The sequence below is a fragment of the Diorhabda sublineata genome, chromosome X (assembly GCF_026230105.1).
Source record: "Diorhabda sublineata isolate icDioSubl1.1 chromosome X, icDioSubl1.1, whole genome shotgun sequence".
In the NCBI taxonomy this organism is placed as follows: Eukaryota; Metazoa; Arthropoda; class Insecta; order Coleoptera; family Chrysomelidae; genus Diorhabda; species Diorhabda sublineata.
Window position 1 is genome coordinate 17,198,476 of NC_079485.1, and position 22,469 is coordinate 17,220,944.

At 31.3% G+C, this 22,469-nt stretch overlaps 1 protein-coding gene across 1 annotated transcript in view; it reads right to left on the reverse strand.

Moving 5' to 3' along the window:
- LOC130451328 (agrin-like) overlaps positions 1–22,469 on the reverse strand; it is a 212,769-nt gene that overhangs the window by 66,182 nt on the left and 124,118 nt on the right. Inside the window, exons 4-7 of the mRNA XM_056790280.1 lie at positions 21,176–21,391; positions 15,071–15,277; positions 12,157–12,378; positions 9,667–9,767 (exon numbers count right to left, since the gene is read on the reverse strand). Of these exons, the coding sequence (XP_056646258.1) occupies positions 9,667–9,767; positions 12,157–12,378; positions 15,071–15,277; positions 21,176–21,391 (746 nt within the window). The remainder of the gene's footprint in view (positions 1–9,666; positions 9,768–12,156; positions 12,379–15,070; positions 15,278–21,175; positions 21,392–22,469) is intronic.

Genomic DNA, 22,469 nt, shown 5'->3' on the forward strand with positions numbered 1-22,469 from the left:
CGCTATACACCCACAAAAATATTCGCTAGCAAACTGCGACTACGCTAGATATCTACCTGACCAGGCAATTTAGTTCTTGTTTGTTATAGTATAATATAATATAAGTTGAAGTTCTAGATGAAGCGAATGAAAAATATCCCTTTTGTTCCTTACTGAAAGTAGCAGAAAAAGCGAATGAGGTATAAACAGCTAGCATACATTTTATGTGGATTTTTTTCCAGTGTAAGTGTATTGTTAAGAATTTCATCATTTGTAATTCTTTGTGTTTTCGTATTCAGAATATGAAAACAAGTATTTTTATATAAGGTTATAAAGCGCTTGTGAGTTGCTCGTTCCTTTCAACGGAAATAAAAGGCAATAAGGAGTTTTTGCACCCGCCACCGTGCGTTGACCCAGTTTTTGTTGGCAAGTTAACATCGTTATACTAAAGTCGGTAACAGCCGTAAAGAAATATTGATGGATTATAGAATTAGTCATCTATTATTGACTTCCATTGTTTGTTTTTAATTTCTTGGTTCAGCTGAATAGTTTGTTGATAGGTAGCAAAGGGTGGATTCTACCGCATTAGAAGGGTGGAGGCGAAAGTTTAATATTATAGAGAGAGTATTTTTATGAACATTTCAAACTGTTATTCAAGGCGTGTCTAATACCTAACATAACTCAGTTTTGCGAAGTATTTCTGAGTCTATCAACTAAACTAATAACCTAGAAATTGCATTGGATATAATTTCTGAGCTAAGACTACAAAAAACGTCTATTTCTAGAAACAACATATATTGCCCAAAATGATCAATGCATTAATAAGAAAACTGATTTAAATAAGGTTAGTGTAATTTATATGTATCTTTTAGATTTTTAAAAAACAAATTCTATAAAAAGTCAATGCCATTAAGAACCAACTAACCTCACCTAACCTATCACTTCAACTTCACATATAACGACCTAATCTATAAAATTTATAATAAAATGCCCACCATTTACTTCAATACACTTTGCATCCATATCATTACACTCCTGTTTAGAATTTATTACCTCAAGATTTACCTAAGCGTCTACAATTTGCCCATTTTTTGCAAGATAAACAAAATGTTAACCCAGATTTTCTGGATACAATTCTTTTTACTGATGAGATCTCATTTACCAGACGAGGAATATTCAATTATAAAAATAATCATTTGTGGGATTCTGAAAATCCACATGCTATAAGGGAAACACATTTTCAGAACGAGTTTAAGGTTAATATTTGGTGTGGTGTAATATGTGGGAATTTAATAGGTCGTTTTGAACAGCCAACCAATTTAAATGGACCTCTTTATTTAGATTTTCTTCAAGAACATTTACGCGAATTACTAGAAGATATACCTTTCGCTTTAAGACAAAATGTGTGGTTTTTGCACGACGGAGCACCACCACATTAGTCTTTACAAGTTCGTCAATATTTGAACGAACAGTTTCCGCATCGATGGATTGGTCGTGGAAGTGAGTTTGCTTGGCCACCAAGAGGCCTTGATTTAAATCCTTTGGATTTTTCAATTTGGTCGCAAATGAAGGCATTAGCTTACAAAGAGAAAAATACTTCTCTTCCACAACTGCGACGGAAGGTAGAAGAAAACGCGGATGTAATTAAAAATAATTGACAAGGATTTTTTGATATTAAGAGATCTTTACGAAAGCGGATCATAAAGTGTATTGAAGTAAATGGTGGGCGTTTTGAGCATTTACTTTGAAGTTTTTTATTTTTGTTTACAAATTTGTTATTGTTACATTTTTAAGGAATAATAAAATTTTTTTATGAAAAAATAACTCGATAACCGATTGAGTTACACGAATCAAAGAAGATTTTTTTGTAGAATTTAACAGTTTTTGATATTTTCCATTATTTTAGTTGTAAGTTTAGCCCAAAAAAGGTTACTTTGATTTAATTAACACAAACAAGTGTAACTAGCGCCCTCTATTAACAATGTTATATTAGAGTGCAAATTATGATTCCTAATGCCAAAAAACGTAAAATTGCCTATTTTAAAAGAGAAATTGTGAAAACATAAAAAATTATTGCGAAAACCAAAATTTAAATTCAAACTTTGAACACCCCGTATCTCGGAAACTAGCAATATTTTTATAAGGCATGTTGAGCAGAATCATCATATTTTGAGGTCTAGAATCTACAATTCAGAGATTGGACATTCTTACTGAATAACCCTGTATATATATACAGTGCTTTTCAGGTAAAAGTATCCACCTTTAATAACTTTTGTAATACTGGTATTTAGAAAAAATCCAAAAACACGTCAATTTATGTTGGAAGGGGCAAGCATTATGGCTTATTTAAACTTACTGGAAAAGCCACCCCCTCACCCCTAGCAGCATCCCCTTTATTTTTTTAAATTACTTGTCATATTTTTTATGTAAAATTTGGATACTCCTCTTTGAGCTGATTTCAAAAATGTATAATACTTGTAGGTTAAAGTGGTTAGTTTATGAGATAAACAATTTTCCTTTTAAGAGCACAAATTTTACTTATTATTTACTTTCACCTTATTTGCCTGTACTAAAATGGGTTGTACAACAGTTCAAACTCTTTAATCTTTTTAACTGTGCTATTTATTCTACTTAAAAAATCCAAACAACAAAAAACTCTACTTTTTATTAAAGTTTGACATCGTTAACTAGAATTTGTAGTCACTATTGATAGTGTAATTTGATACATTATTTATTTTGTTTCTCTGAAATGGTTTACTCTTTGCAAGAATTGAAATTGTAGTTTATACTACCAAAATAATAATTGTGCAAGAGCTGCTGCTAGAATATTTAACGAATTACATGACGGAAGACTTGCAACTCATAAGTATGTAATTCAACTGATGGAGAAATTTACCACAACAGGGTCTGTTTGCAATAAAGTGCATAAGCGAGAGGGACTCGTAAATAACGAAGCAATCCAAGTGGCAATTTTAGGGCAAGTCAGCTTAGAGGCTCAACAACCCCAATCGTTGTCAACAATAAGTAGAGCGATCGGTGTTTCATCTTCTACAGTTTTCCGAGTTCTACACAAATTCAAGTACCACCCATACAAAGTTAAGTTGGTGCACGAGTTGAATGAAGATGATTTTGATCGTCGTCTAGAGTTTTGCGAATCAATGACGCAAATTATCAATAACAATCCACAATTGTTAAACAATATTTGCTTTTCTGATGAATGCTCATGGTCATTAAATGGCTTAGTAAGTAGGCATAATTGTAGATATTGGGCTGAAAGTGATCCACATATTATGCGTGAATTCCATACACAACATCCCCAAAAGTTAAACGTTTGGTGTAGTATCCTAGGTGACCACATTGTCGGACCTTTCTTCATCAACGGAAATTTAAATGGTGAATCATATCTTGAGTTACTCAGGGAAGGGGTTGACCCACGTATTACAACAATAATAGAAAATGATGATAACCTTTCCGAAGATTTACTGGTATTTCAACAAGACGGAGCTCCCCCACACTATGCTATGCCTGTCCGACAATTTTTAAACGAAACATTCCCCGCTCGTTGGATAGGTAGAAGGGGGCAGATGATGGAGTGGCCACCTAGGTCACCGAATTTAACACCCCTAGACTTCTTTTTATGGGGGTATTTAAAAACAAAAGTTTATGCTACCCAACCAGAATCTCTGGATGATTTACGAGAGAGGATAGAAAATGAATGTCGACAATTAAATCCAGCCGTATTAAGCAATGTCAGAGAGGCATTTCAAAATAGATACCATTGTATGGAAGTGAATGGTACTCATTTTGAACACTTATTGTAACTTCATAATACATAGCACAGTTAAAAAGATTAAAGAGTTTAAACTGTTGTACAACCCATTTTAGTACAGGCGAATAAGGTGAAAGTAAATAATAAGTAAAATTTGTGCTGTTAAAAGAAAAATTGTTTATCTCATAAACTAACCACTTTAACCTACAAGTATTATACATTTTTGAAATCAGCATATATATATATATATATATATATATATATATATATATATATATATATATATATATATATATATATATGTATATATATATATATATTAGGGTGGCCCTTATTTATAGAGGTGATTTTTTTTTGAGTTTTTTCAAGATGGTTCTATGTCACGAAAAAATGATCATCTAAAAATTTCAGCCAAATTGATGAAGTCTAACCCGTGTCGAAAACTCAAAGAAAATTGTAGAAATTAAGTAGCGCGCGGTGTCATTTAAGCTGCCTGCTCCGAATAGCCGCGAGAAATGTTACCACGTTTTGTTAGTGCAGGCAACATTACGTATGAGGTCATATATCAGTAGTTAAGTACTGTAATCATGTCATACTAAAGGAACAAAAAATCTACTGAATACAGAATGCAGTCTGACTTGAAAAAACCTTAAACAAATCTTATATTGCAACATGAACAACAAAATCAGAATCATTAATACTTACAATACAATACACACTACACACGAATATCTTTGAATAATGAAATATGTACGATTATAGCCTTTATTATCCCGATCTACTGGTCTGACGAAGAACTCTGGCCATCTTCAAATCGTGCAACTAAAGTCGATTTTTTGGAATCCAGACTTCTTTCGATGGTCCGATACTATTTTCACAATGAACTGTTTCTGCTCGTCATTCGTGCTTAATTTATCGTTGTAATCTTCAATCAACTTCACTTCCCTCTCTGCTGTATCGTTTGTGACTCGAATTCTGCTTACAATTGCCTTTGCCTGTTGATATCCTTCATCGGTGTCCCACTTGGAAGGGGGTCGTTCAAGAAAAGATGCGTCAATACAAAAACGAGTAAAAAATATTTTTGTCTTGGGCGAAATAAATTCATCGAATTCTCCAATTCCTTCGATTTCGGAACGCTTCAAAGTTATTCTTTTAGGTACAACATCCTCCTCTTCGTACAAATCATCATCGTCAAAATCATCAACATCAGCTGAACTTCGTAATCCTTTTATTTTCTGACGCATCTTTTCTTTTATGTCAAAAGAGACATCTTCATCAAAAAAGAGAAGGCAACGGCCTCTAGACTTAGGTACCACAAATGTCTTAAAAATTTATTTAATGCAACTTCAGCTGCATCCGCATCAACTTTTCGATATTCATGTAATTCTTTCAGTAAATTCAAATTAGACCGCGGCGCCTTCGTCGCTAGCGAACTTGAAAACCACATTTTAACGTAAATTTTAACTATGAAACAGCTGATGTTGCGAACACTTTCTTTAGTAGCAATATTCATTTTAAACTGATGCCGAAACGTGAAAATCTTCAAGGTGTAAATCGCTTTAGACATCCACCGGGCGTGGTGCATAGCGCCGGGGAAATGGAATCGCACATTTTCAGGAGAAAAGTGTCCTAAAAAAATTAGACATAATTCAGCCAGTTCCTTGTAATCTCCTCTTGCAAAATTCGTTAGACTTTTCAAGTACTCAATCAAAGCAGATTTGTCATGTTCGAAAATTTGGATCACTTCTCTCTCCTCCATGCCTGTCGAAAAATCACGTTGCTTTATTTGCGGCCAAAAATCCTGGAACCTTTTAAAAATTGCAACGTTCGGACCTGACGTTCCCGGTAATTTCTTCTCAAAAACCGCTCTTAAAATTATTTCTAAAATATGATGTCTGCACGGGAGATACAGCAATTTCCTCTCTAACAACCTCTCCAGAAGAACGCAGGCACCATTCTCTTGCCCGGTGTTCGAGGTAGTCGTATCGAAAGAACACGCTTTCACTACTCCTTCCAAGCCCCAGTCACATAATACATGATAAATCGCTTCAGCCTGCGATTTCCCGGTACCGCTGTCTAATGCTGGAATGTGAAGGATTTGTTCGACCTCACCATTGCTGATGATTACAGGTTGTCGATCAACAATTTCATGGCCAGTCAACGAAGTTAAGCACTTCCCATCCCAGTGGACTACAGCTGCATTAAAATCGATATTTTTAAATTCATTTTTGAGTTTTTCGACTTTCTTTGCTCGTAGTTCACGACGTGATCGTTGCAGGGACGTTCTATTTAAAATCCTGACCCAAGGCATCTGCCACGGCTGAAATGAGATGAATTGCATCACGATCACTGACCTTACACCTATCGAGGGTAGAAACTAAACGCTCGGTGATGATTTTCTGTCGGCCTCGTTTTTGCGTCTCACGCGCTACACATGGAACTAGCACTTGTACACCTTCATTATAAGCAATATCTTCTTCACTCCCGCTCGTACTGTCGACTAATTCTATTTCCTCACCTATAGACAAAATTCAGCATAGTAAACAAAACCACAACATTCTACATCACTCAAAAAATATTCATTATAAAGTGTACTTCTACTCACCCTCTCCGGCAAATTCTTCAAATTTTCTCTTCTTATACATTTCGGCTCTCTCAGCACGCTTCCTCGATTTCACTTCCTGTACTGTCAGCTGTTTATCGATGCCATACATATAACCGACTCTTCCTCTCATTCGCTGTTTTTTTAAAAATTCCACATCTTCCGGGATTTTCATCAACGTCAAAGCGCAGCCACATCAAAGAGATCGTCAAGTTCACTGACAAATGTCTGTTCTTTCTTCAATTGGTTCGCAGATTTTTTTTTCTGGAGTCAAACACGCATACTTCTGGAGATCTCTCCACTCTTGGTACAACTTTTTCAACTTTGGAATACAATTTTTCTCACTCTGGATTCGTGCAGCTTCGTTCAAGTTCAAACGCACCTCTCTCATATTAAAAAATACATCTCTTTTCGAGGGTAATTTGTTCCCAACCATCAGGGGTGAATAATTACCGACTAAAAATACTTCCGAATCTTTACGCGAGTTTTTTTACTGGACGACGTGGCCATAGCGACGAACGAAGAAGAACTGAACGAGAACGCCCGCTGTTCATTAATATTTTACTGTATAGAACGCACACGTTCGCATCACTCGTATAGTCTGTTCCTGTTCACATTAAGAAAGGACCTCGTCGATATTCTTACCATGAACAGACGACAGCTAATTAGTTACGTATCTTAGGTGGTACGTATTTACTCCGATTTTGAAATATAAGGCACGTAACGCGACATAGTGCCGCGCAGCGCGCGGTGACTGATAGGTACGCGACCGAGTACTCGGAACAATAACATTTCAAGCATTTTCGGCACGTGTTAAACTTTATGAATTTGGATGAAATTTTTCAGGAATTATTTTTTCGTAGTGGAGAACCATTTTAGGGGGCAGCATGTCAACATTTCCGACTTTCAAAAATAAGGGTCACCCTAATATATATATATATATATATATATATATATATATATATATATATATATATATATATATATATATATAAAGCATCTAAGTGTTCTTGGTTTTAAGTCTCTTATGTTTTAAACATAGTTTTTTTAAAAATTTTTGCAAGATAAAATTTGACATGACTTTTCTTTAAGTCTTTATCACAATATTATATTGACACTGACAATTTACATATTTATATCAATCAATAGATCTCCTACATTATGAACATCAAAATAAGAATAAAATCAAAATAGAAGATGTCCTAATATGAAAAAATCAATTTATCTTTATTCCTTATATCTTAAATATGTTGCAGTACTTAATCAATCAAATTATTTGTAGTTTTACTAGAATTTACACAATAGAGCTATCAAGCCCTTAATATTCAATTTATTTTTACTAAAGTACGAGTAAGAGATAAAACACCAATCAATAAATTGCTTAACATAGTACATATATGAAATACCTTGTTTCAATTGTGACAAAAAGTACATTCAGTCGAGAAGGTCACTGATCAGTCGGACATCTTGCCACACGAGTGATAGCAAATTATATCCTGACAGATGTTCATTAGCGACTCATTTTTCATGAAGGACACAATTATGAATTATGAATGTACCGAAGTTTTGACAACTTAAAAAACTACAAAAAACGTCTATTTAAAAAAAACATATATTGCCCAAAATGATCAATGCATTAATAAGAAAACTGATTTAAATAACCTTGGTGTAATTTATGCATATCTTTTAGAATTTGAAAAAACAGATTCTATAAAAATTCAATGCCATTGACAACCAACTAACCTCACCTAACCTATAAATTTCAACTTCACTTATAACGACCCAACCTATAAAATTTATTGTCATTTATATCCTAACCAAAACATATTCAGCTCCATTCATAACGAAAATATTCAAATTGACGTTGATAGATATATTTCTATTAACGTCACAAAAAAAAACGGTAAAATAAGTTTGGCTGATAGATCTATCCAACTATTAGATCCTGAATTTAGATGCTTAGCTATTCAAAAAGCAAAAACTGCATTTAAAGAAAATAATTATCGGGAAAAAATTATGAATGACATATTCAAGAAAAGGATAAACATATACTACAATCAATTTAAAAACAAAATAGAAACGAAACATTAAAACCTAAGACATTTCTCCTCACTATATGTACAAGGACTTTCCCAACAATTATCGAACTATTTCAATAAATATTATATTAGTATAAGTTATAAAGGACATAATACATTATCCAAATATTTCACTAAATTAAAATCTAAAACACCAAAAAAACAAAAGAAGTAATATTATATATCAAGTGCCTTGTACTAATTGTGACGCTGTTAACATAGGGCAAACATCTCAGTATTTAGAAAATAGACTAAAAGGTCATCAATACGATTAAAAAAATAGAGCTGCATTAACGAACAATGAAATATCAAAAAAACATAAATTCAATTATAAAGATTCGAAAATTCTTGGAACGGAATCTTATACACGAAAAAGAGAATTTTTAGAAATGATTCAGATTCATAAGAACGAAAAAGCTATAAATGATAAAAAAGACCTAAATAATCTAAGTATAATTTATAGGTCTATTTTGTAAAATCTAATGAAACTAGAAATAATTTAATTGATAACTGCTATATATTTGAGATGTATGGATCAAGGAACAATTAATTTTTCTTATTAGAACAAAGTTCCAGTTTGATTTTATTCTCATTTTGATATTATTGTTATTATTATTATTGAATAATTTTGAAACAGAAGAGACCTAAAATCAAAAACATTTAGAAGCATAAATTCCTTTAATTTCTTATTTCTTAGACCTTTTGATATGTTTATGTTTCTAAATATTCTTGATATCTTGATTTTAGGTTTCTTTTGTTTAAAAATTTTAATTTTTTTCAATAATTTTTAGAGGATAGATAAAAATTGACGTTTCGACTAATTTAAAGTCTTTATCAAAATATTTTATATAAAACTGAAATATTAATAATGACACATCATTCTGAACATCTTCAAACTCAAAACATGTTTGTTCTGGAAATTTATTCAGTGGTACAGAATTAACGAATTTTATATACCTCTGACTATTAATAAAATTATTATGTATTGTCCCAAATGTTCAGTTTATTCCCAGTGTATTATATATTTGTATTCTTGGTGTTAGCAAGACCAGATGAAATAAACTAGATATATCATTCAAGTCCAAAAACCTGTTTGAAATTAAATTAACGAGACCCAATAACGATACTTACATCACATTATTTCACAACTAAGATACTATACATGATTAGTTGATTAGTGATATGTTTGTTGTATATAAAAGAGGTAATTTTTCAAAAAAATGTGAAACTCTACTCACCTTAGGGTCAGAACATGTTTTTGGACACACGCAACGTCCTTCGGCTGTTCCATCACTTTCACATTCTGAGTAGAAATCACATTTTTCACTCTCACAACCGTCTGAAAGAAAAATAAGATTCGTATAGAAAGGTTTCTCAAACTTCAGTTAGAGAAAACAAAGACCACACTTTATAAACGTTCAATAGTGCACTGAGAAAATAAGGACAGAATAGGGGTCGTGACGGACAAGGTTGGTATAAAAATATCAAAGCTTTGGAAGTTTAAATTTTATCTCTTTCAAGAATAGTACATGTATGTTATATCCTCTTAAAAAGCGCCCACACTTTTGGTATTGTTATAATCAATTTAGAATTTTTCAACTATATTATTACCTATTATTTTGATGTCATACGTACCAACCTTGTGCGCCACAACCCCTGCCCTGTCCGTATTTTTTACTTATTAGTGTACTTGTAAACCTTTATAAAGTGTGGTTTTTAAAAAATTTTCTTTATATTACATTATTAATAGTAGAGGAAAAATTCCATTCAATGGAATTAACCACATATTCGACAACCGAAAGAATAATTTTTCTATTGTTTATAAAATCGAATGCGATCACTGATGGAGAAATGAAACAATAGTTTGAGAGAACTGAAATCACAAAATTTTAAGATGACTAAAACCAATTATAAAAGAAATTATGTATTTATAAGAACGAATCGAACATAATATTGATAGTTATGGATTTTCCATTGATATATATTGTGTCTTTTTACATAAATCGATAATTGTTTTTTCCATTTTCCATGGCACAATGAAAACAATTCTAAAATTGAACGCAATTGTTTCTAGTTGTTAAGATTTACAAAGGTTTAGAGTTTACAGTTGTTTTTTTACGATATTGATGTTTCCAGAAAGCTTATTTTTCACACTGTATACCTACACAATTTCTTGGTTTTAGTTTCAAAAAATATGTACACGGAATCTGATCTCCGTAAAACTTTATTATGAATTAAAAAAAATTTAGGTATGTCTTACTTTTTTTGTTAAAATCGAAATATCAAGAAAAAAACACTCTGCATGAATAAGAAGCAAAACCACTCTTATTTATTCCATGTAGTAAGTTAATTAATATTGCCAATATTTTCAATCGTCGTATTTAGACCGTAAAGCCATTACTGTTCTAATGTGTCAATTGAAGCTGAAGTTAGATGGATGCGTGAGAACTTATTGTAGTGGCTATAGGCATGGATAGGGTGATCTTATATAGAACGAGGCTCTAGCAGCCGTAGTAGTTAGTAAATAATACATGAATACATCAGGAAAGTGAAGTCAAAAAACAATGTATTTGAATATATTGAATGTTAAGTATTAGTGAATAGTTCTGTGTGTAAATAAATAACGTAAGTAAGATACAGTGTATACATTCATACATCAATATACAGATTAAAAAAACTTTTATTAATTTCTTTTAGATAGTTCTGCCTACATTTGATATTTTGAAAAAATTGTGTTGTACCAGTTTCATTATTATCCGAAATATTTCCAATTTTATTGAAATTTTATGAATAATTGCAATTTATTCGACAGAGAATGTATTTTCCAGACGATAGATCATGACTGTTATTTACAACCACTTAAATAATAATTGCCCTGTAAGTTGGATAGGCAGAGGAGGACGAAATGCTTGGCAAGCTCCATAACCTAGATTATCAAAACTCAATTTTTTAATGTGGAGCCACATAAAAACCGTACGTATTGAAAACTTACACCAATGGTACATGAAATGAGAGATATAATAAGAGAAGCTTCTAATGTATTGTGGTATAAAATGTGTCAAATTCATTCGAACATAGAATAGAGGTTGTAAGCGGACACTTCGAATATTTAGTTAGAATTAATTTAGTTAAATATTGTCATGTCTATGATAAACGTCAATTTTATCTACCTTTTAAAAATTATTTAAAAAAACTGATTTTGTAGCAGAAGAGACCTAAAAATATTTCGGGAAATAATGAATTTGTTTACTGAAAATAAAACATCCAATTCAAAAATTTAGACGAATCAATGTAGAAAATCAAAGGTTTACTTTTCAGATCACCCTGTATACAGGTGTACGTTGATGATTCCTGTTAGAATTAAATGAGAACGTAGACAATATTGTTAAATAGAATCAATCAAAATTTAATGAAACGTTTGCTGTGTGACGCAACTATAAGTCTTGATTTCATGTTTATTTTGATAAAAGATTTTAATAAATAGGTAAAAAGTGATGTTTTCACCCACTTAGGTGTATATCAAAGAATCAAATTTTATAAAAAGTAGTACTTCCTACAATGTTATCGATAATAAATATATTAGGCATATCTGAAACAAGCATGCCTGATATTATAATATTAACAAAAAATACATTTTTAATTAAACAGTTTTATATCGAAATAATCATATAAATGATATTTTTTCCGATATATATGAAACGTTTATCAAAACTAAATTGTAAACTCACTGCAAGGACCTTTATAAAGGACACTGATATTCCTCCTGTGCTTACAAGCCTCCAATCTAAGCTTGCATTCATTGCTATAGGAAATTCCGTCAGAACCGCAAATTGGTTCGAATTCTGCGGGACAACCTGGACATTCACAGTGTGCTGTTCCGGCCCTTTCCACACAAGTACCTCCAAATTGACATTCATGTTCACTACAAGGACCATTTTTACCGCATATTCCTAGGGATGAATGCACAATATATTCCAATGAAATTTAGTGAGTTATGATTACTCCTTACGTATACAGGGTGATTCATTAAGAATGTCCAATCTCTGAACTGTAGATTCTGGACCTCAAAATATGATGATTCTGCTCAACATGCCCTATGAAAATATTGCTAGTTTCCGAGATACGAGGTGTTCAAAATTTAAATTTTGAATTTCGCAATAATTTTTTATGTTTTCACAATTTCTCTTTGAAAATTGGCAATTTTACGTTTTTTGGCACTTCATAATTTGCACTCTAATTCAACATTGCTAATAGGGGGCGCTAGTTACACTTGTTTGTGTTAATTAAATCAAAGTAAACTTTTTTTGGGCTAAACTTACAACTAAAATAATTAAAAAATAATAAAAAGCGTTAAATTCTACAAAAAAAAGTTACTCTTCTTTGATTCGTGTAACTCAATCGGTTATCGAGTTATTTGCTTCTAAAAAGTTCAATATTTTTCAATTTTTTGGTAAAAAAATTTTATTATTCCTTAAATATGTAACAATAATAAATTTGTAAACAAAAATGAAAAACTTCAAAGCAAATGCTCAAAATGCCCACCATTTACTTCAATACACTTTATGATCCGCTTTCGTAAAGATCTCATAATATCAAAATCACAATCCTGAATTAAGCCGTGGTTTAATTTTTCGTTTTCTTTTCAAGTAGGCTTGTGTCGTTATTAGACAGTTGTGTAGAGTTTAATTTTTCGTTTTGTTTAAGTAGGCTTGTGTCACTTTTAGACAGTTTTGGAGAAAAATTGCATCCATATCATTACACTCCTGTTCAGAATTTATTACCTCAAGATTTACCTAAGCGTCTACAATTTGCCCATTTTTTGCAAGATAAACAAAATGTTAACCCAGATTTTCTGGATACAATTCTTTTTACTGATGAGATCTCATTTACCAGACGAGGAATATTCAGAACGAGTTTAAAGTTAATATTTGGTGTGGTGTAATATGTGGGAATTTAATAGGTCCTTTTGAACAGCCAACCAATTTAAATGGACCTCTTTATTTAGATTTTCTTCAAGAACATTTACACGAATTACTAGAAGATATACCTCTCGCTTTAAGACAAAATATGTGTTTTTTGCACGACGGAGCACCACCACATTAGTCTTTACAAGTTCGTCAATACTTGAACGAACAGTTTCCGCATCGATGGATTGGTCGTGGAAGTGAGTTTGCTTGGCCACCAAGAGGCCCCGATTTAAATCCTTTGGATTTTTCAATTTGGTCGCAAATGAAGGCATTAGTTAACAAAATAAAAAATACTTTTCTTCCACAACTGCGACGGAAGATAGAAGAAAACGCGGATGTAATTAAAAATAATAGACAAGGATTTTTTGATATTAAGAGATCTTTACGAAAGCGGATCATAAAGTGTTTTGAAGTAAATGGTGGGCATTTTGAGCATTTGCTTTGAATGTTTTTATTTTTGTTTACAAATTTGTTATTGTTACATATTAAAGGAATGATAAAATTTGAACTTTTTAGAACCAAATAACTCGATAACCGATTGAGTTACAGGAATCAAAGAAGAGTAACTTTTTTTGTAGAATTTTTCGCTTTTTAACATTTTTTTATTATTTTAGTTGTAAGTTTAGCCCAAAAAAAGTTTACTTTAATTTAATTAACACAAACAAGTGTAACTAGCGCCCTCTATTAGCAATGTTAAATTAGAGTACAAATTATGATTCCCCATGCCAAAAAACGTAAAATTGCCAATTTTCAAAGAGAAATTTTGATAACATAAAAAATTATTGCGAAAATCAAAATTTAAATTTAAACTTTGAACACCCCGTATCTCGGAAACTAGCAATATTTGCATAAGACATGTGAGCAGAATCATCATATTTTGAGGTCTAGAATCTACAGTTCAGTGATTGGACATTCTTAATGAATCACCCTGTATAATGATTCTAGGAAATAAGGTGATGTTTGCCTTTCTAATATTTGAATATACAACTGATAATTTGATGATTGACTAACGCTTATTAACATATTCAAAAAAATGTGCTTGAATTGACTTTGGAAATTCATACAAAATTTAGCTATTCCCATCTGAAAAGTTTACTGGAAAAGTCATTGAGTTATCACTGGGATTCAATATGCTTAGCTATCATCTAATGATAGAGATTTCGAAAGATATGGAGTAACATTTCACAAAAAGGACGAGCCAACCGGCGTAAAACAGTATCTGGAGCACGTTTTTTTCTGTCCATGTTTTACTTTTCCAGTACTTTTTTTAATAATTTGTTTGAGGTTTCTTTGCTTGTATTAGTTATTTTGTATTTTTCTCTTAATTTACATCAGTAATGCCATATCATAGTTTTCCAATTGTTTCTCATATTTATCATCTTTACTACTAATAACACTTTAGTTTGTTCAAATTCCATCCTTTTAAATCGGCAACTTGATCAATATTATCTGCAGAAGCACATTGTATAGTAGTCGTATGTTGCATTTCACATTCTTTTTTGACATATTTTTATATTTGCTCATTTTATATAATAACAATTTTCTAAAACTCGCGCAAATCTTTTGTCTTTAGAATAAACTTTTTTTGGTTTTGCCATTTTCCTTAACAATTACCAATAAAACATTTCCAGCAAGCATCACCGTTACTTTTGGTGGGAATTATCAATAAACAAACCTGTATAAGCTATCTCAATATTTGTTTGAGTAACGCAAGCCGCTTTTCTCAGTTCGCATTCCGAAGTGTAGGTCCTTCCATCTTTGGAGCAGACAGGCCTCATAATTGGCTTGCACCTGTCGGGACATTCACAGTGCGCTATTCCAAATTTGTTGATAATGCACTCCTCGCCCTGATTACAGCGAACACTCATACATGGATTTATTCCTGAAAATTATCAAAAAAATAAAGATTATCTATAATAATCGGTTGCAGAAAAATCAGATTCTTCAGTGAGAGTCGGCCAAGGTAAAGTCGATTCTTACTGAAAAGTATACTTTCACTGCCTCGAGATAGTGAAAGTTGACATTTTGCAAGAAAACACCTACTACCTATAAAAAGAACTAAGAATAGTAATAACAAGGTGAATATTTGTGAAAATTTGAATTTACATTTAGTGTTATAAGAGCCAAATCTAGCTCTACATAACTTGATAATAATTATTACACACTTACATTGTATGACGCGCTTTTCGATAACCAAGTTATTGTACACTCTTTACAGTTTACCTTCAGTTTCTGAAGACGATAACATTGTAATTGTGAGTGTTGGTGTAGTTGTGGTGTAAACAGTGTATTCAGTATGAATATAGCCAACGGTTCAAGAAATTCCAACTTACCTTACCTCAAGACTAATTAACCAAACACCACAAATACATGGTCACTATAGAATATTGAAAAACTAAGTTGGAATTTCTGGAACCTTTGATAATACAAGTTTAGTGTCTTCAAAGACCGAATGCAACCTGTTTACCTTCGGTCTCTTAAGATGATAACTTGGTTATCGAAATGCCTGTAAAAAAATGTAATTGTGGGTAATGGTATAACAGTAAACAGTATGTTTAGTATTTAGAAATTTACTTAACACTTAACAACTATGCTATTCAGTGAAGATGAAAAAAATAACTGTAAATTAATTAAGCTGGAATAATCCAAACACATTTTGTCACGTGCATTTATATGTGGAAAGAAACATAGTGAAATGATATAAATATTCCATAGTTTATGATTTGCACAGGTTACAGATACTGAATATTTTCTGTTAATATATTTTATCGAATTCTCGAGTTTAATTTGGTTAATCACCATAACAATCACATCAATACTACATCGTTAAGTGTCTCATATATTATTTGTCTTTGGTATTATATTCTTATGAAGAAAATTTTGTCATTATCATCATTTTCTATATTGATTTTCTTCCAAGTGATTACTAATGATTATTGGTAAGGAGTATATTGATCATATTTATTTTTACTTAATAAAGTATAACAGAAGTATATATTTCATGAGGATATAATTTCACCATACCAACTACAATGTGAAATCCATTTTAAAAGAGGCAATGACTAATACTCTTATTACTTTTTAATATTTGGCTGTCCGATTAAAAATTTCCTTGGCTATTATCTCGATGTTTTGGAGTTTACAGAGATAGAAGATATTTATCAAATCATTAGTAATTATATTCCAAAATATTATTCTATAGGTTACAAATTCTGATAAAAATCTTCCCAGTGCACTGCAATTTAACTTGTACTATCGCATTAGGGTAAAGTAGTGAATTGCTATATACTGTTCAAAGCACAGTCCGAGCAGCTCAATAATCAGGAGGTCGTTCTTGGGTTCTTGAATACCGAGGTAAAGGAAATGTAGATAATATAGATGAATACCACTGCTGTAAAATTCTTAATACATACCTATTTGTTATTAACATAAGAAATGTGAAGGCAATTTATAGTGCTTTTTTAGTAACATTGTTTTTTTTTAAATAATTCTGTTTGTTGATAATGATTCCCCAATAGTTCATCTAGAAGATTATTCAAATATGTCAATATATCAAATTCAATATCTTCTTTCTAGTGAATAATATAAGTAGCCGAAAAGACAGTTCTATTTTATTTACATGAGGGAAATGTCACATAAATATTTGTAGCTCTCGTCATTAATATCATATAAGAGAGGTAGAGAATGGGAACGGAGTGATTTTGATAGGCGTTCAATGCTTTTAAAAATGGTTCTTTGAAGTTTTTTTATGAGTTAATGAAAAATAGCATATTAATCTTACAAATATTGTGTCAATAGCTAGAAGGGTAGATGGACCGTATCTAACCATTCACAAAGGAAAATAAGCCTATTTTACACGTGTGATATTTTATTTATGTTGGTTACCTTTCTTTCACTGTTAGTACGGTCCAGTTATCTAAGAGAAGTGGTGTTGAATGCTGCTCCGTAACTTTATTTTCCGGAAAATTACGAACAATTTAAATCAACAAGGCTGTTATTACTAACTGTTAAAGTGTAAAGTGCAAAATTTTTTACCATGTTACAAGTAAAATTAATCATAGGTTATTGAGTAATATATATATATACATTGAAATCAACAAAAGCTAAATATCACTGATAAAAGTTTAAGGTTCGATTGGATAGCCGGCTGATGGCTTTTTGCGCAGTGTGATAGCGTTAAGAACAAGTTTTCAAACAGATAAGTTTTGGAGCAAGTTCAAAATTACGTATATCTTGGGGTGATTATCAAAAAACGACGGTGACGAAGGAGGAAATCTGGAAGCGAAGATGATGGAGGAAAGTAATAGTTGGCAGTGCTAAATGCGATAAGTTTCAAAAAAATCTCCAGAGAAGCGAGGCTATAGTTATACAAAACAATAATAAGACCAATATTGAGGTGCGGAGGCGAAACGTGTATTCTTAATAAAGCAGAGAAAGAGAAGAGAAAAATAATTAAAAGGATACTAGGAGGTAAAAAGTAGGGCGAATCATGGCCGATAAGAGCAAATAATGAAATAAGCAATCTATTTAGAGAAGCAGAACTAAGCAAAATAATAAGATCTAAAAGAATAGAGCAGTTGGGTCACATACAGAGAATGCCAGAGAATCTTAGAGCAACAAGAAAAAGGATAGACATAGAAGGAGGAACAAAAAAAAGCAAAACCAAGGAAAAGATGGTATGCAGAGGTGATGGAAGACCTAAGAATAAATGAGTTCAGGACTGGAAACGAAAGCAAAATATAGAAAAGAGTGGAAGAGAATCATTCCCATATATATATATATATATATATATATATATATATATATATATATATATATATAGAGAGAGAGAGAGAGAGAGAGAGCGCAAAAAATTTTAATCATAATTTTTTCTGACAGTTATATAATTTGTTTTAGAAGTTCTATCCAACATTACGGAGAAATTCATAAAATTTTCAAAATTTGCAGAACAATATGTTTAACGACAGAAACTTTTTAAAGCAGAACCAGCAAAATAGAAAGGAATTTATGAAATTTATTTCGCAAAAATTTGAAGTTATCTTTATGAATTCAAAACTAGTGACCAATGGTAAATCATCTTCGTAGAATAGATTTATTACTATTATACAATCCAAGGAAAGTCAATACAATACCAGCATATTAATGAAAGCAAGTTCTATTTACCTCTATATGTTTGGACGACAGGTCTTATGCTTAGCAAAGAATATAAATTGGAATAACAATAGAAAACCTATTACAATTGTGTGACATTTTCCATTCAAGATTCTAAGGGTGAACCATTCCTACGGAACTGAACGACTAGTGCTATTATTTAAGGCATTCCTTGAGAAAATACAAGATGCATTTTATTGATATTCGGGTTTTCATTTTCATTTCGATGGCTAATTCATGCCTTTATTTTTGTTTGTATTTCAAATGAGTGAAAATGGAAATGAGCTTTGGAATGATTATATTTATCAAGTTTTGAGATATTTGCTAAATATAATAAAAGGTAGGTATGAAATTATAAAAAAAATACTAGCTAACAAACAAGAAAATAGAAACCAATAAAAACAAAACTTGGTTAACTCAAATTGATTTTCTTTGGATAAATATTCTGGAGCTTCTTTGAAAATAGGTTCATTTCGTGAAAAGTATAGAGGTGAACAATTTGATCGGATAATAAAAGTTGGAGTTTTTCTCTTTTTCTCTCCCTCTAAACCGAGATTACATTTCCATTGCCGAATAATTGTCTATCGAGGGATCTACTGTTAACGGGAATGATTATTTTTACTCTAAGTACTATAACTATATAATACTATTGACATAATAATATCATTAAAATAATTTTTACACTAATGTACTTCCAACTGAATTGAACTATCTGTATATTTATATTCAATTTGGATACTTTGGATTCTTCTAGGCCCAGTGATAACATTTCTAGAAGTTCCCAGAGAATATGATTTGATACGTTAAGCAATTCAAAGATAGAAGAGTCACTGCTCGTGCCAAGTCAAGCCCGAGCAGAGCTTCCTCAATGAATTAGGCGGATACTTCTTCGACTTGGAATACAAAAGCTGAAGCACCGTCTTCAAAAGTATGTCGAAAAAAATAGAGACTGTTTAAATAATGACGACAACTGTGTAAGCTTTTCAATGATGTATAATTCAATAAGAATAAACAATGTTTTGTATTTGTGAAAAATATGGAAATTTTACTTTTGGTAGAACCTTCATATTTGACAACGTCGAAAAATTGTTACTATACCTAAAGTTCTCATACACTGTATGGCAAAAAAAATTTACCTCAGCTGACATGGTACAATGGTATCAAATATATGTAAATAATCAAGGTAATTTTCAAGTATCATGATCCCCTTGATTTTTCACGAAATAAATTAGGGAAATAAACAACATAAAAAACCTATATTAATTTCGTGATTTTAAATGTTGTAAACATACATAAATGTACCAAAAAAATTAAATTAAGAAAATTTTGATTTTTGGAGATTTGGTTAGATAAACGTAAGTCGCAATAGTTTTGGCATAACATTTAGGAGTTGTAATAATACAATATCAAAATGTTTTTTTAACAATAAATTGTTTAATTTCTTAACATTAATTAGAAAAGTCTTTTTTTATGTCAGTTGCATAAGAATGTCTTAAAAGTTGGAAATATAAAAAAAGCATTTACAGTTTGGTCGAACAAATCCCTAAGCCTGACATTGGAGGGTGGTTTAGTGAGGTGATAGTCCCTCACGGATGCATTGCACTGTACCGCTTGCGGCACATTTGGGAATCCACCTCACCTCAGAGTGCAAAAAAATTCTCATGATGTAACATGAACAATAGGAAGATTTAAAAGCAGAAATGGAACAGAAAGGAAAATGCTTAAGAAAACCATTAGAAAGGCAAAAAGGGGACAGATGCGGGAAATTAATTGAAGAACTTGACAATGATATATGGGATGAAGTAACAGGAAATTTAAAGGCAATGTGACAATATGGAGGAATATCATTACATGATTATTATACGTACCACAAATAGAATCTAAAATCTAATACTTCAAAGGATAGAATTTAAATAAGGCACCCCTTAAAATATCAGAAAAATTTTTATAATGAATCAAAATAATGTAAAATAAATGAAAGAATGATAGGATAAAAAATCAGCCAAATAAAATCATGATGGGATGTAATGGAAAGAAATTTTATAAATATATAGTGGAAGTGGAAGAAAAAGTAAAAGATATAACATGGAAAAGATTAATACATAATTGCAACAAGCACATAGTAGAGCACATTGAATATATCGAAAGAAATGTGATTTCATACTTATTATAAAAATAATGAAGGAAGAACACAAAACAATATTCATACAATCAACATATTCAAAAAGATTAGATTTATATGTAAAAAATTATTACAGGACGAAATTTTAAATAAAACAAACTAATTTTGTGACAAGTTGACAATTTCTAAGACAACATTCCCATTCGCTCGCATACATAAAGGTAAGATTGCTTGTATTTTTTAAAAATCTTAGAGAGTCATTCGATGTAGTAATTTGTAAATCTATAAAATTATATATGCAGAAGTACGATAATATATAGATTTTGAGGTAGTATTTTGTGAATGACTGCCCATTTGGATAAAAGGTTGATTACTTTTGATATGAAGTTCCCTTTATGCCTATATTTCAGTATAATATATTTTTAATTATGTTTGAGCTTTTATGGTGATATTTACTACCGACAAATGAAACAAATATTCAGAAACAACACATAAAGCTTTATTAACCTGAGCTGCATTTTCCTCGGTAAATAATATTCAACGGCTTTCTAGATCGGCAAGCCTCCTGTCGTAAAATACATTCATTTGAATACGTTTTTCCGTCTGAGCCGCACACTGGAGTAAATTCCAAGGCACAAGGATCTCCACATCGACATAGCGGGTTGCGGTGTTCATCTAACTGGCACACTTCAGGTTCGGTGCATTGAACGCCTGCACATGGATCTGGAATTTAACAGAAAGAGTATATTACTATTGTTGCAATACGTGACATGTTTTATAATATATCATAGTATATTTAGAAAGTTACCTAAATATTTCGCACATTAAATGAAATAAATGCGGGCGAAATCAGTAATCATGACAATACGGAATACATTATTTTTCCATCCAACTAACGCTCAGTTGTTTGGTCCCAGAAAAAAACTGTGCGGAAGTTGCCAAAAACGGAACTGATGTCCAGGAACTTTAATATTAACACTGATAATGCCAGGGGTGATTTTCTAGGCAAACAGCTAGGCTTACACCTAAGCATGTTTTTGCTGGCACCAACAGAAAACTAAAAATCTTTTTTTTCACAAAAAACAGAGTTGATAGATATATTGTTTTTATTAAAAAAAACTAAATAACATTTGAAACAAGAGGTATAACTACAAATATATTTGATTCAAAAGTTACTTGGAAGAAATTCTAATAAGACATTTTTTGCACATGTTCGGGGGCCATATGTTATTAATATGAGTGTGTCACTATTTGGTATTAGTATAAGGAGAATAATCCTTTTTTTCAAACAATCCAGAAATGAAGTATATGAAAGAAGTTTTTGAATTTGCAATATAAGTGAGTAAATATGGAAATAACAAACAAAATAATAGATCATTTAAGATCCTATAATCGTTTCCCTGGAATACTTATTTATTACTAAAATTCGAATCAATTCAAAATCGATGAAACTGATATTTATTCGTATAAATAATAATCTTCAACTTATTCAATTATTCGTTTAATCTACTACACGTGACTGGTAAACACTAATTTTATCGTTTAGGACATATCTTAGTTGTTCGAAGGTTACTGTCATGTTATGGGAGTATAACTAACTATGAAAGACTTAATCATCCGAAATTAGAATTAGGACGTTCGCAAGTTATTGGACAACGATAATTGTCGTTAATACTGTTGGATTGAACAACAATGACGAAATAGTTACAAAACTGATTTTATAAATTTAAGTATGGAAATTTTGTAAGATTTAAAATTTTATGGAAAGGTATTATATTTTATAAAGAATAAAAAACCAAAT